This window comes from Manis pentadactyla, chromosome 19 (genome assembly GCF_030020395.1).
Source record: "Manis pentadactyla isolate mManPen7 chromosome 19, mManPen7.hap1, whole genome shotgun sequence".
In the NCBI taxonomy this organism is placed as follows: Eukaryota; Metazoa; Chordata; class Mammalia; order Pholidota; family Manidae; genus Manis; species Manis pentadactyla.
Genome location: NC_080037.1, coordinates 9,529,978 through 9,548,221, shown reverse-complemented (window position 1 = coordinate 9,548,221; position 18,244 = coordinate 9,529,978). Strand labels below are relative to the sequence as shown.

General features: G+C 46.6%; 1 protein-coding gene across 6 annotated transcripts in view; it reads right to left on the bottom strand.

Moving 5' to 3' along the window:
* Positions 1-18,244, bottom strand: part of ARHGEF11 (Rho guanine nucleotide exchange factor 11) — a 97,461-nt gene that overhangs the window by 39,332 nt on the left and 39,885 nt on the right. For 5 of the 6 annotated variants that reach the window (XM_036922598.2, XM_036922593.2, XM_036922596.2 and 2 more), the window contains exons 2-6: positions 5,564-5,578; positions 5,162-5,250; positions 4,110-4,208; positions 1,179-1,228; positions 344-401 (exon numbers count right to left, since the gene is read on the bottom strand). In XM_036922598.2, coding sequence (XP_036778493.2) covers positions 344-401; positions 1,179-1,228; positions 4,110-4,208; positions 5,162-5,250; positions 5,564-5,578 — 311 coding nt within the window. The remainder of the gene's footprint in view (positions 1-343; positions 402-1,178; positions 1,229-4,109; positions 4,209-5,161; positions 5,251-5,563; positions 5,579-18,244) is intronic. The other variant, XM_036922594.2, reaches the window with a different exon arrangement.

The following is an 18,244-nucleotide window of genomic DNA, read 5'->3' as shown; positions in this document are numbered from 1 at the left end:
TGCTTTTCCTCCCAAAATGAAGAATAATGTCCAGGGATGGCAGAGGGGGGCAAATAGTATTTGAATGAGACCTGGTCTGAGTAGGATATGGTCTAAATGGGAGTGTGAAGATACGTGTGAAAACAGCGATGTCAGATGAGAACTAGCAGTATCTCCACTTGAAATAATAGGGAATTGTGGCAGTCTTGAGTGGATCATTCCATGGCCAAAATCACACGTGACACAGGCTGCCTCTCACACATCTACAAAGGAAGCTCCGGGGTTGATAGGCCCACTCTTTTCTCCTCCCTCCCAGCCCATCTATTCCCCCGTTTTCTGTAGCGGTCAGCTCTCTCCAACTTACATTTGATAAGCTTTACCACCTCCAGGTGTGAGCTGTTGGTCACCATGGTGCCATTCACCTGTTGGGGGGACAAATGTCATTGAGCAATGGTGAAGGGAAACCTAGGGGATCCTTCTACAAGTTCCAAATGCCACTCCTTTAGGAAGCCACTTTCCAATGCTCTTTAGCCACCTCTGGTCACCTGTTTACTCATATTCACATTATGAATTTGTTCCTGCTCACACCTGCTATATGCACTCTGTCTTCCCAGCTAGCCTAGATTTCCAGGGATAAGATCTGCAGCTTCATTCAATCAACGGTTGGTTCATTCATTTATTTATTTTTTGGCATACACCTTTTCAACCATTAGTTGTCAACTGACCCAGTGTGTTTCCTTCTCACTAAAGAAGTCTCCTCCTCTGAGATTTCCTTAATGCACCTAGGACTCTGTATTGCAGAAGAAGGTGCCGAATGAACAGTGCAGATATATTATAGCAGTTTAGCACTGGCAAGGTCCTCAGGTCAGCATTGCATAGAGGCTAGCTTACAAAACACGTTGCATCCTTCACTAGTCTCAATTTCTCCTTCTTATCTTATTTTTGTTATTTGTGAAATGGGAATAATAAAACCTACTCTAGAAGCCTGGCTACTTTAGAATCAAGAAGAGCCCAGACTGTAGACCCAGCTATCTTAGTCCCCACTTTACCACTGTGTTCACACTCATGGTACCCACCCCCAACCCAGTGGCTGACTGATGGCTGGTATCAAAACGGAAGTGTGCAGCATGGGCTGAGGCCAGAAGTGACCCTGTGTCCCTGTCTCCTCTGGGGAGGGGTGGAGAGGGAAGGGGACTCACTTTGATGATCCGGTCACCCTCTTTCACACCGGCTTTCATGGCTGCACCTCCTGTAAGGAGAAAGCCTGGTCAGCAGGGCCCAACAACCTTCCCCAGAGGTCACTGAATCTCTACCAGAGTTTCGGTCAGATCACTGCCCCCTGCCCAAATTTCTTCTCATGTCTTTGTGTTAAGTACCTTAAGTGCTGGGTGTACATTCTTGCTGCTCCAGTGACGCAATTAGCTTTAAGCTGGAGTGGACTTAGCTCACGTCACTTCACTTGCCCTTTCCTCCACCTCGCTCAGATGCCGGACTTCTGACGACCAGGCCAGGAGGGGAGAGGGGCAGGGCCAGGTTCTGGGAAGAGTACGTGTGCTTTATCTGAATGTGTCTGATGTGTTTCGAGGTCAAACAGAGTTCTTGCTTATTATCCAGTGGGAAGAATGAGTTTACTGTATTAAGTATAATTGTTAATATAATAATAATTATTAAGAGGACTATGGAGGAAGGGATTAAAGCAAGAGTTTTCAAACCGTGGTTCCGAAGCCCTGAGAGGTTCACAAAGCTATTCTCGCAACTCATATCATTAAAGATAATAATAACTGTTTTATTTTCCGTTGAGAAGTTGTTTTAGGCTACCTGCAGTTCCTCACTGTAAAAGGGACCAGAGGAAGAGCTTCTGATTGCGGCTGAGAGGAGCTCAGAGGGCGCTCTCGGCCTTTTTAGGCTGTCACTCAGCTGGCGGCTCTGGTGGTTCTGACCACGGTGCAGTTTAAATGACTTAAGAGTTCCAGTTTAATCTATATCCAGGAAGCATAAGAACCACTAAAGCTGAAACAAGTTAATGAGAAGCATAAAAATTATGTTTTTTGTAAATCTGTCCCAAGATGATCATTAAATCTGTAAGCTGCATTCATCTGATCAAAACACAACTCCCACAAGGCACATCTATATGTTTCTAGCCTAAAAAGAGCGATTACAGTGATGACTACATTCAAATTCAGCTTTTCAATATTGGGCCTCAAGACTACCCTCATCTGAAGTATGCTATTTATGGAAGAGCACTTGCATGTAGCTGGGAACTTTCTCTTAAACAGTCATCCAGAAACTAAAGGTGGAGAGGAAAGCACGATCCTGCCTGAATGTATGGAACACACGAGATGACTTCTAATAATTTAGCGATCAAAAAAACCCCAACTCTTCATAGTAAAGGAGTCAGAGCAGGAGCTCTCAGGCTTCAGTGAGCCTGAGGGTCACCAGGGGAATGGGTTACAGACTGTATTTTTTGCCCTCCTTGCCAGAAAGTGATTCAGCACTTCAGGGTTGGGCTCAGGAATGAGGGTTTCAATCGTCCTGGGTCCTGGTGACGCCGATGCGGCAGAACACAGACCACGCTCTGAGAAACAGTGAACTAGAGAAACCCAATACTTGGGAAAGACGGTAAAGCACTGCTATGTCACTCTCGTGATTTCAATGCCAGTCCATTCTCCCTTCCTCCCCAAAGACACATACAGACACACACTTCTCAAAGCTCCTATTTTACCACAGGCCACCCTTTGTTGTTTCCTCTCTGGGTCTGAGTTTGCTCAGGCCTAAAGGAGGAGAAAGTAAAGGAGACTGACCCTGCACCTCACTGAGGGGCCCTCCTACTGTCTGCAGCAGGCAGACCACACTAGGTACAGGTGTTGGCAGCCCACCAGCCTCTGTCTCACCCTAGTCTAGGAACCTTGAGTGAATAAAGGAAGCAAAGAATAAAAGTATCTTTTCACAGCTCTACCCTAGGATACGAAAGACAAACCTACCACTGATAAAAGTTGCCTCCCATGAGAAGCTGTAATTATAAAGATCCCTGTATGATTCACATAACTCCCTTTGGTCCTAAGTATGAAATTCTCTTTTCAACCTTTCCCAAATGTTTCTCCAGAACTACTTAAAGTATATTGTTCTCCCCATTTTGCGCTGTATCTAGCGTGACATGCCAGCCTGTTCTTACCTCTTCCCTTGTATTCTTCAAGCCGAATCTCTGATGCTCCATGTCACCAGGCCCAGTTCCACTGGCTACACTGAAGTTCGCTCTTTTTAGGGGCACCCGTTTTAAACTCTCCCCACTCCCATCTCCTTCCTGACTGTCTGCTTCAGCCCAGGCCACCTCACAGCAATGACCCTACCACCCAGCATATGACAGTGTTTTGAAATACCTGAAGCTCTTTCATACGTAATTCATTACTTGATCATTTGCTCATGATGCCCTCCCACTCTTTACTCCCTTTCCCGCAAATTCCTATCCCGCCCAAGTGCTTTCATTTCCATTTTTCAAACTACTCCTAAAATCCTCTATCTTCTAAGAAGGCTCCGCTACTGATCAGAAGGGAAATGACTATGCCTTGAACTACAACTATCCCAAACACCATTTCTTCCCATGTGTTGTCCAACACATGTCATTTAGCTTTTGTTGACTTGTTATTTCATGTTAATTGCATCTGCGAATGTAGATGTCCCTTTGGGCTGGTGTGTCTGTCTCAAACTGTCAACTGCTGCAGAATAGGGACCATCTGAGCACTGCGCAAGGTCACGTGAAGACAGGTAGGACAAAAGCAGGTTGTTGATTCCTCCAGAGCATCTTTGGATCTCTTGGACACCTGAGGCTCTCTCAGAGGGCAATCAGGCATTTGCCTGGTGACCTGAGAACTATTCTGCCATTTTTATACTTCCCAGCGGGGAAGCAAACAAACATGAAGTGTGATCCCTAGAAATTCTTCCTTGTGGCTTAGCACCGTGGAGACCTGCCCAGACGCCCCTGGCAATCAGTTCTAGAGTCATTCTTTCATGCCCAGAACTTCCCAGGCCTCCAGAGAAAGCACATGCCCACTCTCCAAGGCATGCAGTACTGTCCCATGCATGGCCGCCATGTAAGAACAGACCACTGCAGGCAGGCAGGATGCAACCCTCACCAGGCCGCACGGACTGCACCAGGACGATGCGATCCCCGCTGACTGTGAAGCCGAAGCCATGCTGGTCCTTTTGGATGATGACACAGCGCTGAACAAGACCTGGTAAGAGGGAGAAAGAGAAAGTGGGTTAGGTGGGCGCTGTCACTGGAAGCTTAGCGCAGACAAGCCAGGACCAGCCTTGAAAAGCCCAGGGTTTTCCTTCTCTTGAAAGTCTTTCCAGACTAACCGGGTTTCCCAGATTTATCCTGTCCAAACAGACTATCGCAATGACATGTCTCCCTCGGGGACCAACAAAAACCGGTGACCTACTACTTTGTATCCATACCAAAATCACCCTTCTCCGAGGTGCTGAGGTATGTGTCTCTCTTGTACATGTCTCTCTCTTTAGGTCTGTCTGGGTGGGACTGACCCAAGAAGGGGCAGGGCTGAGTCAAGCTGAAGACCAGTATCAGAGAGAAGCAGCCCCGGACTAAAGCCCAAGCGAGGCTAGGAGTCTTCTGTCAAATTACGTGCAATGAATGCAGCAGGTGGCACCCCAATGCTTACTGATTCTGCAGACTGGATAACTCACATGGGGTGACCCTGGATCGCCAAATTCAGCGAAGGATAAGTGGCAAAAGAAAACTTCCTTTTCCACATGTACATCCATATATAGAACACAGGAAAAAAAAGAAAGAGAGATGTAATTCCCAATTGTCTCCATCCCTGTGTGTCCTAGACACCCTCAGGTGTGAGACTGCCTCCTGTATTGGATAAAGCATGAGTTCTAGAAGTAAAACCCAACTGGCTTCAGGTTCCTGATTCTGTCCCTTACAAGCCTGTGCACTGGGACAAGATTTTTAATCCTTCTGTGCCTCAGCTTCCTCATCTGCAAAACAGGAATAACAAAATCTACTTTCTACAGTTGACATAAGGACTCTATGAGGCAATTTATATAAAACACGTAACACAATGTCTAGCACAAATTATGTGCAATGTAACAGCTAAGTTGTTTTACATCTGGGGTATATGGACCTGTCTATGCTGTGTTAATGCCCCAAGGAGAAGGTTACCTGCTGTCTCAGAGGTGTCAGAGAGTTGGCGGTGGTGGGAAGGGGACTTGCGATCGGGCGCCGAATCTCCCAAGGACAGGCTGCTCAACCTGGAGGAGTAAGAAGAGCGCATCAGTTAGCTGGGCCAGGAGGGACCAGCCATGGAGTGGAGGAAGCTCTGTCAAAAGGGGCCCAGAGCCTTGGGTACCGTCAGACCAACCCTCTCACCCTGTAACCTGCTAATCTGGTGGGAGATTAGCCATGTCTACACCACTGGCAATACCAACACCACCTATCTGTGATCCTAGGCTGGCAGGGCAATATCAAGAGGTGTGAAGGGCGACAGCCCTTCCTGGAGTCAGGAGACAAAGAGACAACAGCAAGAACGGGATGTGCACAATTACACATGCTTGTTGGTCTTACCAGGCTGCAATGGGGCTGATGGAACAGAACGGAGCAGCCGAGGAAATGAATGCAAGAAAAAGACAGGAAGAAAACAAAAAGCTGGTTAGTTTTAGGTGATGATTTGCAAAGGAAGGGGAGACTGAAGGGCAAGGATGTGGCGGGTCAAAAACAGAGAAAGGCCTGCATGAACACAGCAGAGGACCACAGTGGCAGCAGCAGAGACAGTGCCCCCACCTTAGCTTAACCTTTGTCCCTCTCTGAAACAGCATCTCTAGGAGTGTAACCGGGCATTTGGAACCCACCTGTTGGCTAACTAGCAACTTTGACAGTTTCCTATAAAGGAGGGGCACAGCAATGGCCCAAGCCCCCCTAAATTCTATTTATTTTGTGGGTACCAAGGGAAAAGAGAAATCTGGTCTGTTTGGAGGTAATATTCCAACTCCACATTCAGCCCCATTCCTATAGCCAGCCTGAGGCACCTTGTTTAGGGATCAGTAAGACCCTAAAACGTCACGGTACTGCAGGCTACTGCACTTAATGCTTGACTTCTCCTTAACAGGACCCCTGCAGCAACAGAAACTCCAATCTCTGCTATGCTCCTTTCTGGAGAAGTGTACAAGTCTCCAGTTCCTTCTGAATAGTCCTGCCCTTCCAAGGAGGGGGGCTCCTATCCACATCCACAGCAGATGACTATGTGGAAGGTTATTCACAGAAGCACTGCTTGCAGAAGCAAAACGCTGGAAAGAATCTAAGTCTAAATGTTCCCAGTGGCTGACTGGTTAAATAAATTATAGTATATCAATATAAAGACACACTATTCAGCTGCAGAAAAGAACGAGGAAGCTCTTTATGTACCATAAGGGATGGTATCTAGGACATGTGGGGTGAAAAAAGCAAGATGCAGGATAATGTGGATGGGAAGAAGTGGGTGAAAGAGAGGAAAAGGAAATTATTTGTTTATATATTTGTTTACATATGCCTAAAATATCTACACTATCTCCGGAAGGGCACAAAAGAATCATACCATAGGCTGCCTCTAAGTACAGGAAGGAAACTGGGTGTGTAGGGCACAGGCTTGAGTTAGAAGCTTTTCATTATATTCTCATTTGTACCCTTTAAATTCTGAATCATGTAAAGGTGGCATCTACTCAAATACATATGCTACAACACAAATAGAGAGCTCTCAACCTGAAAAGGGGGGGAGTCTTCTTTCCCCCTCACCCTGACACCCTTACCTGGACAGGTGAGACTGCTTTTTACTGGCTGATCTTTGGATCAGAGAAGGGCATCAAGAAAGAAGAGAGCATGGGGCCCAGGAGAAAGCGATGCAGGAAAGGAGGAAGAAAGAAAAACAAAACAGGACATAGACCAGACAGGACACTGGACATGGTTGGTTCAAAAGAAAAACCACAACTGCACTAAGAAAGACCCAGGGGTTTAAACTGGCCTCAACGCAGCAGTGATTTTACTAAGATAACAATTTACCCTTGTCATTTTGCTGCTTAAGACCTTTCTGAGCAAAAAAAAAAACCTTTCCAAGCTTCCCTATTGTCCTGGAGGGGAGGTGGTCTTGTCTTCAAGCTAGGCTATTAGCTGTGACGTCGACAGCAAGCACTGCCGGTGCGGTCAGCGCCCCCCATGTCTCCCACAGCCCCCAGTATCCTCACTGCGGTGCGAGCACCCAAGGGAGCTGCGAGCTCCCCGGTCTGCAGGACTCCTCAGGTGGGCTGTGTGGCCGATGAGTGGTGCTGATTGACGCCCCGTGCCTGACTCAATGGGCGCCCCATCCTATTCCGGTCCCTGCTGTCTACTTTCTCCCTTCACTTGCTGTGGTTTCTGGCTTCTGTCTTTGCCCACACGGTTCCTCCTTCCGGGATGCTCTTCTTCCTCTCTTCCCCATTACTTCATTTATAAGCCAGCCAAGAAGGAAAACTTCTCGAAGCTACGACTTCTGGCTTTCTTCAAATGACCCCGTTTGCTCATTCCCCGTCCCGGCAAGGGGAATCCAGTTAGTACTGTGCGTCGAAGTGACTCTAAATTAATTCTTTTTCAGGTTTTCAACTTGAAATGCATTTAGGTCTCTTCTTCTATTTGTACTTCATGTTTAGGGTTTGCTTTTCTCGGCCTTACTTGTTCAATTTTTTGACTTTTTTAAACGTAACTCACAATGAAGTTTTAAAAGTACATTCAGAAGCGTCCTTATCCCTTCCCCTACTCCTCCCCAAGTAACCATTTTTGTTCATTTTTGGTTTCCTTTCTGTGTTTCTTCTTGTAAAACTGGCAAATACACTTAAATATTCTTATTTTCCTTTCTTGCTTACATGACAGGTGGTATCCTACAGCTTTAACATTTTGCTTTTTTCATTTAATATGGCCTCAATGTAATTCCGTATCAGTTCCCAGGAATCTTCCATTTCCTCATCCCTTTCTGCACAATGGGCCCCCCTCTGACACCCACGTTCCCTCGCACACCACTCCCTCACCTAGTGCCTGCGTCCTGCCTCTCCGCTAGGGAGCAGAGCTCACAGCACGCACTTCCCCGCCTGCTGTGAGCAGCACCAGGCGCAGAACAGGCACTAAGAGCTCGCCTTACACGCCCTCCTCATCCGAGCCTAGAGCACGCGGGATAAAGCAAGGACATGCCTGGGGTGACCTTCCAGATAGCAGTGTGAAAACTGGTAACCAGTCCAGACGGCTGTTCTGCTGGCCTGTGGTGTGTTTGTGTGTGAATGTGTGTATATATTTTAAGATTATTAATTAGAAATTGAAAGCCAGGTAATTTCACATTAAAAAAACACAGATCTCTGGTTTCTTTGAAAAGGCAGGAGTTTTGGCACCACTGGGCTTACAGTCTCTTCTGGTGACAACTGGTTGAAGCTGGGTGGTATCAGCCCCCTCATCGAGAAGTTCCTGGTCCCACCGCCAATTTGTAAATGAGGAGCAGGCATGGAATATCCCTGTTCCGTGACGACAGTTACGAAGTCTTTGCCACCTACCAGCACTGTGCTCAACATCTGGCAAAATAGTACCTCATTTAACCATCACAAAAGCCTGGTGAGATAGGTAGCTTACCCCCATTTTCAGATGAGTGAACAGAGGTTAAGTAAGTGGAGTTAAGCTGTGCGTAAGTAAGAAGTTATGTGACCTATGGCCATATGTAGCTCTAACTGGTTTCTACCGGACCACCTCTCCTATTTTCTTTTTTACATACATACATACTTATACACACAACAGATGTACATAAATATTATACATATTCTCACACATGCACATAGGTTTATATAACACATGATATAAACGAGACACATGATACATGTTATATATGTATTTAAAGATATATAACACATATGATAGATTATATATATATAAATATGAAAAAGCACACTGTACATAGGCTGCGTCTTCAGTCTGGGCAAAGTAGTATTTCTGAGCCCCTTCCCAAAGCCAGGAGCAGCAGAGTAGAGGTGTGACTGCTTCCTGTAATGAATAAAGCAGGAGTTCTAGAATCAAAACCCAACTGCCCAGGAAAGAGCTACCTTGCCAGGACCTTAGTGCTAGATGAACGTCAACACTCACTGAACCCTGAACTGATCTTATACGGTCTGGTTTCCCTTATCTACCAGGGTGGAGCTTTAAGCAGCCTCCTGGCACCCTATCTTTCCAAGGATTCTGCCTCTGGGTCTAATGTTCCCCAGAGTCTGAGGCTGGCAAACAGCCTCCTAGGCCTGCACATCCCTACAGTAAAGGGAAGAGGCCTGTTTGCAAACAACCCTTGCTGAAAGAATGACATAATGGCTCCCCAAGAGCTTACATGTTTGAAGACAAAGAAAAAAGGGTACAGACCATATAAAAGCAGTTTCAGTCAGAACCAGAGTGCAGGTAACAACTTTAGACAGTGTTGAAAAACAGGGCTGGGTTTGGCAATCAGGGAAATTTAGGTGCTAATCCCAGTTCTGTCTCCAACTCTCTGTGGGCCCCTGGGCCACCGCCCACTTGACTTCTGCAGGTTGTCAGCTCCTTCGTCGGGGAAGCCAGGGCCCTGACAAACGGAGTGGGAAAGTCCCTGGCAGTGTAGCCAGAAGGCGCACATTTCAATCGGATCATTTACTAGCTGTGAAACAGCCTATGAATCACCAGTCTCCAACCTGGGATCCACTTTAGCGGGTGTGTGCTGTGGAATCTATTTTTATTTGTGATTCCTTATTCAGGAGACCGTAACTTTGGGGAACTCTCAAAACAAGTCCCTTAACTTCTGAGACTGTCATCTGTTTTCCCAATTAGACTTTAAACTCCATGGGAAAAAGGCAGCACCTTACTCATCCTTCCGTCACCAGCCCGGCTCCAGCACAATGCCTGGTGCATGGTGGTCGGCTGCTTTATTCCTCTGCGAAAGGAGCATGTGTGTCCATTCTTTCTCTCCGTACTGATGGGAGGATCAAAGAGGTAATGTTTGTTAAGTCCTCTGAAAGTGTAAAGTCCGATGCAAAAGACTTTGTTGTGTTTTCTAAAGTCTTTGCCAGGTCCATACTGGGTGGCCTATGCTGGGTGTCAGCGGGGAGGGGAACAGGACAGGAATGAGTGAACAAGAAACGGGAAGGTGGGGACGACTCCTGGCCTGTTCTAATTCTAGGCAGGGCAGGGCCAGGAAAGCTCCCCTTTCTACTTCCATGAAGGTCTCTTAGAGAACAAGAGATTTGAGGACGTGTTTGCCATCAGAGCACACAGATGTGTGGAGGAGGCAGGCAGAGGTTTGGCTAGCTTGGGTCAACATTTAATATTTGGCATATGGCCCACATGGCAGGGCTTGGAAAGCACAGCTTTAGGAGTAAAATACGGGCTCAAGCTCAGGCTCAGCCCTCTCCTGGGTACGTGGTCCTAGGCATGTCGGGCGCCCTCTCCATGCCTCAGGGCCTCAATACAAATGTGGATGATACCATTTCCTCAAAGAGCCACTGGGAGGACCAAATCACCCTCACGGAAGCCTCAAAGCTAAAATGTTCAATCTGAAGCCAACCTCCTCGGCCCACGCCTAGCTCTGCTCCCGAGGAACCAGGGCCACACAGCTGCTTAGGCCAGACCTGAGAGGTGTCTTTGCTATTCCCTCTCTAATTGGATCGACTGCCATTTCCCAGGTATTACCTACCATCTTCTGGAATCCACTACTTCTGCCCCTCCCTGCCACGTGCCAGTGTAAGACCCTCTCTCACCTACAACTGTCTTCTCAGTTCTAGAACTGAGACGTGGAACTGTCTGCTCAGCTTCCGCTCCTCTGAACCCCAACCATTCTCTACACGCAGTCAGAGTGATCCTTTACAGATGAATTAGAACATATACACCACTCTTCGGTGGTTTCCCACTGTCCTTGTGTAACGGTCCAAGTCCTTCACATGGCCTGAAGGTCCTCATGCTTATTCTGAACCTGCACCTCTTGCCATACTGCCCACTGCTCACCGCATTTCAACCCCAGGGCTTCCAGCCTGGACCAGGGAACCCGGGTTCGGTGGGAGCACCTCTTCCTCAGGGAGGCCTTCTCTGGCACCTGCCCTAGGCTGGACGTCCCCTGAAATTCTCTGTAGTGCCTAGCTCAACAGTAACTGGTTGGGTGCTCTTTCTGATTGTTTCATGTCTACCTTCCCCATTTAATAATAAACTTGGCTCATTCTCTGGAGCACATGGGACATAGTACAAGTATTCAATAAATGTGGTGAAAAATATTTACCACACAATATATGCCAAAGAACTTCGGAAACATCAAAATACCACAAGCACACAGTTATCATCAAGAGAGTTTTAAGTGACCTCCACAATGCACATGTTAGGATCAAATCTACAATTTCACAGTTTTAACAAAGACTAAATGAAGTAGGAAGGTGTTAGCCTCTCCGTGGACTTACAGCAGGGACTTGACATTAAGATGGATATAAGAACTATTTAAGCTCCTAAAGCCTTAAATCTTAATCATTCAGATTTCTAGAATGCAATTCTGTTCAAAAGCTGTGAAGCACCCACTAAATAAGAAAATGCACGTTAAAGTGTGTTGGTAACTATGAAGTGGGGGAGGCCGAGGAAGGATCAGAAGAGAGGCCAACTTTAACCAGCCTGGGAGGAAGGGCAGAATTCCGACAGGAAGTTCTGCTGTGGACATTCTAAGGGGAGCGAACAGCGTAAGTAGAGGCCCTGAAGGAGGCAGAGGACACAGCAACTCTGGGGAAGCTGTCAATACAACACAGGGGAGAACAGTGGGGGAGGGTCAGGAGAAACAAGCAAAGAACAGATGAAACTGACAAGACGTGTGTTCCCATCCTGGTTCTGCCATACAACCGGCTGGACCTTAGGAAACTCTCTTAAATTCTCTGAGTCTCAGTTTCTCCATCTAAAAGGTGGACAATTTACCGGCCCTGCTTACCTATTTCACAGAGCTGAGAATTAAATGAGATGAGGTGTGTCAAAAGGCTCTGGACACATTAGAACAACCTATCAATGTTAGGAAGTGTAGTGACAGGAGGAAAAGGCTGAGGTAGGTTATGAATCTTATTCTTTATGGAGAAGAGCTACTGAAGGCTATAGAAGAAATACTAGAATCAGAGTTAGCCTTTAAAAAGATAGGTAGTGACCAGCGTGGACAGGAAGAGGAAAGGCCAAGGGCCCAGAGACCAGATGGGGCAGAGATGACGCACAGCTGAATGAGGGCACTGCTGCCAGGATAAAACGAAAGGGCAGGGAGAGGGAGCCTGGGCCTTCTAGCCTGGCGCTGAGAGGGGAGCCGTGAGTCACATGTGGCTCCAGAGCACCTCGGATGTGCTAGTTTGGATGGAGATATTGTCAGTATAAAATACACACAAGATTTCAAAGACTTAGTGCAAAAAAAGGAATGGGAAAGAATCAGTAACTTTTATACTGATTACATGTTGAAATAATGTTTTGAATATACTAAGTTAAATGAAGTATATCATTAAAATTAATTACACCTGTTCCTTTTTCTCTTTTTAGTGTGGCCACTAGAACATTGTCAATTATACATGTGGCCCGCATCCTATTTCTACTGGACAACGCTGGTCTGGCCTCCTCTGGCCACAGCCGCACCCCTTGCCACCCGTCTCCATGGCAGCGCCTCCGCCCTCCAGACCAGTCAAAGGAAATTACACCTGCCTGGAGTTCCCTGGCCAATAACCCCGGGCACCTGGATCATACTTCTGCCAAAGCACTTCCCACATGGGTGTCGCCCTTTCTCCCTTGTTCATTGGTCTATGGGCCCCGAAGGGCTGAGGTATGACAAATTAACCTCTGCATCCCCAGTGAGGAAGAAGTGAGCCCTGCTCTGGGGAGAGCCATCTTCAGTGCCTGGCAGAGAACAATTCGACTTGACTCTGGCTGTGGACCCTTCCCTTCACTCAGAACCCAGCTCCCCACCAGCCTCCAGGGCTCCATCAGCACAGGTACAGGCTCACATCTGATTTATCTGTGTCACATATTCCTTGGAATAAGCTCCATGCCTGGGCTATGCCCAGGACTTCAGACTGGTACCAAGGAGCAGTGTGGTGGAGTGCGGAGCTAGGCGGAATGCAGGTTCTGCGTCCTGGCTCTGTATCTGACCATTTGCGTGACGTAAGGAAAATTATTTTCCGTGAACCTCAGTTTTCTCATCTACAAAACTGGAACACTAGCTGCCTATCCTGTGGGGCTGTTATAATAACTGGCGAAATGTAAGTAAAATATTTAGCACAATGCCTGGCACACAGCCATGCTTGAAAAATGGTTGCTATTCTTTGTTACCAGACTGTAAGTCAAATGTGATTTGTAAGCTACTGCCAAAGCAATCATCTCCTGTCTTGCAACAAAATTAATGAATTTTGTTACCTCATACAGATGCAACTACTGGCAGATCTCTGAAGCAGATGACCTCCTGACTCACGTTTAGTCCATATTAATTTGTTTTTGTCTAAGCATCCTCTATCACACTGTTACCTTTGCTGAGAGCAACTCAGGACAGCAAGAGGCAAGGAGGAGCCCTGGGTATCCGTGCTCATACTGCCATTCATCAGCTGTGTTACTCCAGACAAGAAAATCAAATTCACCTGGTGTGGCAGGGGTAGGGGTGCAGGCCAAGCATGCAGGGAGGAGGCAAATTGCTGCCACAGTAGCCGGGAGCAAGCGCTGAGGCGGTGACTGGACAGGACTGACAGTCTAGACTTGGGTTCTAGATCAACTTTGCCCTGTCTTTTTGTATACCCTTGAAAAAGGAGAAGAAAATTATATAGAATAAGAATCTGTTACATGCATTCATTGAATTCTCACAGCAACCTGGTGAGGTAGGCATGTTATCCTCTCCAGGATAGCAAGTGAGGAAAATGAGATTCAGAGAAGTTCAGTAAGTTTCCCAAGGACACACAGCTATTAAATGGTAGAGCCAGGACATGAACTCAAGTCCCAGCTTTCACGTTGATAAAATGGGAAGACCAAGCCTTGTACCTCTCACAGGGCATTGTGATAAATAAATTATTTGTAAGGCCAGAATACTCTATAGGCGTATCTTGTTTAGCTAAAATTTTCCTTAAAAGATAAGTAAATGTGTTCTGAAGTAAATGTTCCTAATGGTGACAATGATACTTTAAATACAGACATTCAAAGGACTGGGTTTTCCTGAAGCCAGGCATACCTTGCCTCATCCTTTTTATATAAAGAGAATTGTTATTTGGGTCAGTTTTTATTATTGATGCAAATACAGGACAAACCATAAAATAAATAAACCGGAATAACGGCCAATCCAAAAATCTCCATTTTGCCCTTAAAAAGTTTGTCATTTGGCTCAGAAGACTCATTTTCTAATTTACTTGGTTCAGGTGGATTTTAAATTAGTTTCCTTTCCCCGAGTTCACACCGAAATCAATAGGAAAGTCCTAGGTGGCAGAAGAAAATTAGTCTTTGATTTCAAAACTGCCGAGGTGAAGCATAAAATGAGTAACTCATGCAGGTAACGAGCTGACAGAAGGCAGCAGCTCTTCTCTGCAATCCTTCTCCTACCTCCGGGGTGCGGCCCCCTTTTCTTTTACCGGAAGATGCAAATCTAGCCTCAGCATCTAAGCTACCAACTGTAATGGGGGAGGGGACCCGGAGTGTCCCAAGCTGAGTGTCCCTACCCTCCACATTCTTAGCTAGTGACTTCAGTGAGCCTTGCGGAAGTAGGGGGAAGAAAGGAGGGTGGGTGGGGGAGGTTCTTCAGCCTACAAGGGCTCCCCACAAATTCCTGTTCCAACCTCGTAAAAATTGCCCGGAAACTCCCCTCCTTCAGGAAGCTTTCCTCAATTAACTCTCTAATGATGGCCACTCCCTATTCTTTGCATTCTTCTAGCCCTTAAGCATTTGACTTGTGCTATAAACACATACCCTTGCCTCTCTGTTACTTTAAAAGGAACGCAAGTATTCTGTGTTTTGTTTAATGAAATGTCTGTTCTGAACGAGGGATGCAGGGATTCTATTTCGTGTTTCTTCAGCACCGGTATCGCCAGCCACCTGACCTGGGCCCCCCAACCGGAACTCTACCAAGGATACTCTACAGACACAGTTGGCTAGGAAGCTGACAGAAGGCCAGCCAGAGAAAATCTGAGTCCACCTCCTTAGCAGCCAGCTCTCTGGAGCCCTCACCACAGTCTCATCACCAGGTGACCCACTTTATACCTCTCTGACCCTTACTCTGCCCCCTCATGTTGACTGACGGGACTGGGACTGCAGGATAAGCCACCATTATTAAAATACACACTGGGCCTAAGACAACTCTACGCAGCAGACTCAGATGCCTGCCTGGGGGGAGGCAGCATGGGCACACTACAGACCAAAAGAATGCGCCCCTGGCCCTGCCTATGTGGGCACTCCTCGCGCCTGCAGATCTCGCTTGTACCCAGAAAGAGGAAGCCCGCTGCTGCCTTCTCTGTTGGCGGAGATGCCAGGCCATTTTGTGGGAAGACAACGGTTTTCAGAGCAGTGGCTCCCTACCACTTTTAGCAAATGCTGCCGTCCCTTCTACCCTTTCCTACTGAATAAACTCTTTCACATCGAGGAGGCCGCACAACAGTGAAAGGGCTGTTGAGCGAACAAAAATTATTGATTATACCCCCTCTATAGGTGAACGGAAACGATAAGCATCTGTTCTATGCAGTTACAGTTTACAGCACTTAATCTGACTTGGAGTTTAGTACCAGGTAGCATACGGCAGTTTAATTAAAGCGTCCTGGGGGTTTGAAGTTCTGGATTATCACCTTGGTTCTAGGCTTCAGTTTCCTCATAAGCAAAGCATGTGGTGGTGTGTGCGCATGTGCGGAGGAGTGAGGGGCGAGGAATGGGCGGCCAGGTGGAGAACATTCTCCGGAGACCTGCAAAACACTCTCATTCTACCCAGGCACAAATCACATTATAATGAGGTCTGATTATATCAACAGGGGACCACCTTGAGCAGAGCAGTATTTCAGCTTTAAAACTGCTTAATCTTTGGGAAACAAACCTGGATTGAACACAAGAAAAACAATGGCAACGAGCACTCAACACTGACCTTATTCTCTCCATCGGGCCAGGCACTTAGTAGGTACTCAGTAGACACCTGCTGAATGATGAATGACCAACTCTGAAATTCTAACTCCTCCCCAACTCCAGTGCTCACCCCAGCCCTGCAGCCTATTTCTACCACTGAACTCAAATCCTACCTTCTCTAGGAAGCTTCTTAACTAGTGCAACGTCTCCAATGACCTTTTTAGTTACTAAATTCATTTCTGCTGCACTTTGAGTCCATACTATACCACTTAGCATCTGATTGTTTTCAGATGATTTCATCCATATTGATCATGTCTCAATCCAGACAATAAACTTAAGAGCAGAGATTCTGTCACATTCTTTGACAGTACCCACAATGACTGACTAGTACAGTGTTAAGCATATATTCTCAGTAAATATAACTGACTGGCAAATGGGATTCCAATGATGAAACAATGGTAAGAGCTGGCATGTCTTTTAAACACTTACTAAGACAATAGGATTAGAAGTGTAAGGCTCCTGAGCCCGATGTAAATACTGGCCCTGTCACTTATTAGCTGTGTGCCCTTCAAGAAGTTACTTAACCTCTCTGTGCCTAAGCTTCCTCATCCTTAAAATGGGGATAATAATAGTTAGTACCCATCTCCTCTGACTGTTGTTAGGACTCAATTATTTAAAACACATAAAAATGCCCAGGCCAGGGCTTAGTACTTTGTAAAAGCAGAATAAGTACTAGCCATTCTCATTTATTTTATTTAATCCTCACAACAACCCCATGAGCTGGTACTATTACTGTTGTAATTTTACAGTTGAGGAAAGGGGGCTATAGAAAGGCTGAATAACTTGCTTAATTTCACACATCAGCCAGCTGAGATGGGGCTGGAATTTGAATCTGAGCAGTTTACCTCCAGAGCCCTTTCCTTGCTAAGGCTCTGCTCTCTGGTTAGACAGTCTTCACTAAGAGATCCATCCTTAACTCATGTCCCTGCTCTGAAATGTCAGCTCACAAATCCAAGATGGCAGGGCCTGGCTGCTTATTCCTCCTGAAGTAAATCAAATTCTGCTAACACTGAGCATCTGCTGGGTGGCAGGTGTACTGCAGGATAGTACATTTGGTCCTCAGAACAACTCTGAACATACCCATTTTATAGACAAGGAAGTGGCGGTTCAGAGAGATCAAGGACTTCACTGAGGTCCCATGGTTAGTGCCGGCTGGTGCCAGGACTGGACCCAAATCCCCTGACCCACAGGGCTACAGTCTGGCTCTGGGGTTCCCTGGCACAAGCATGCCACATAGTGTGGGTTACCATTTACACATCTGCTTGCCAAATGCACGGGCTTTGGGAGCTGATCTCCAGGTTGGTAATCCTGATGCTGACACTAGCTCTGTGACCTCAAGGCAAGATACTTAACCTCTCAACCTCAGGTTTCCTTATCTGTAGCAGAGATTAGAACTACCTCACTGGATTGTTATGAGATTAAACGGATCCATTCATTAAAGCATTTAACACAGGGCACATAATAAATATTAGCTAGTATTATTATCACCGCCGTGGGAAAAAAGACCTGAGTTGCTCCCTTATATTCATCTAGCGTTTCCCCATCAATTATTTGGGAAGAGCTCTGTAAAAAAGACAGATGTTCAAATCAAATGACATATAGGGAAATTAAGGTCTAGAGACATAAAGTCCCTTATCCAAGGTTAGGGGCAGAGTTGATCTAACTTTCAGCATGTGACTCTTTACCAGATCCTGCTATCTGCTGCCTTTTTGAACTTTTCAAACATGTCCAGAGCGTCAAGTTACACCACCTCTCTTTCAGTTCCAAAGGAAGGCCTTGTAGTCCTAAGACTACCCTGTTGCCCCGTTAGAGCTTGAGGGGCTCAATAGCCCCCAACCAAAAACAGGAGCTGGGCAAGCGGTTCCGAGTGGAAAATTCAGCTTCATCCCAGGCAGAAACCCCAAATCCCTGCTGTTCCAGCAGATTTCCAGGATGCGCTGGCTCCCAGAAACCACAATTACAGGCAAGCTCTAGGCAGAGGAGTAATTAGGCCCCTACCATGGGCTCAGCAGGCTCTTGGCGTCTCCCTCCAGGACTGACTCCATCTCACTACCTCTCCCACCCCCTCACTCAAACCCCTTCTCAACCACTGCTCGGTGGAGAGAGATGCAGTGGGAA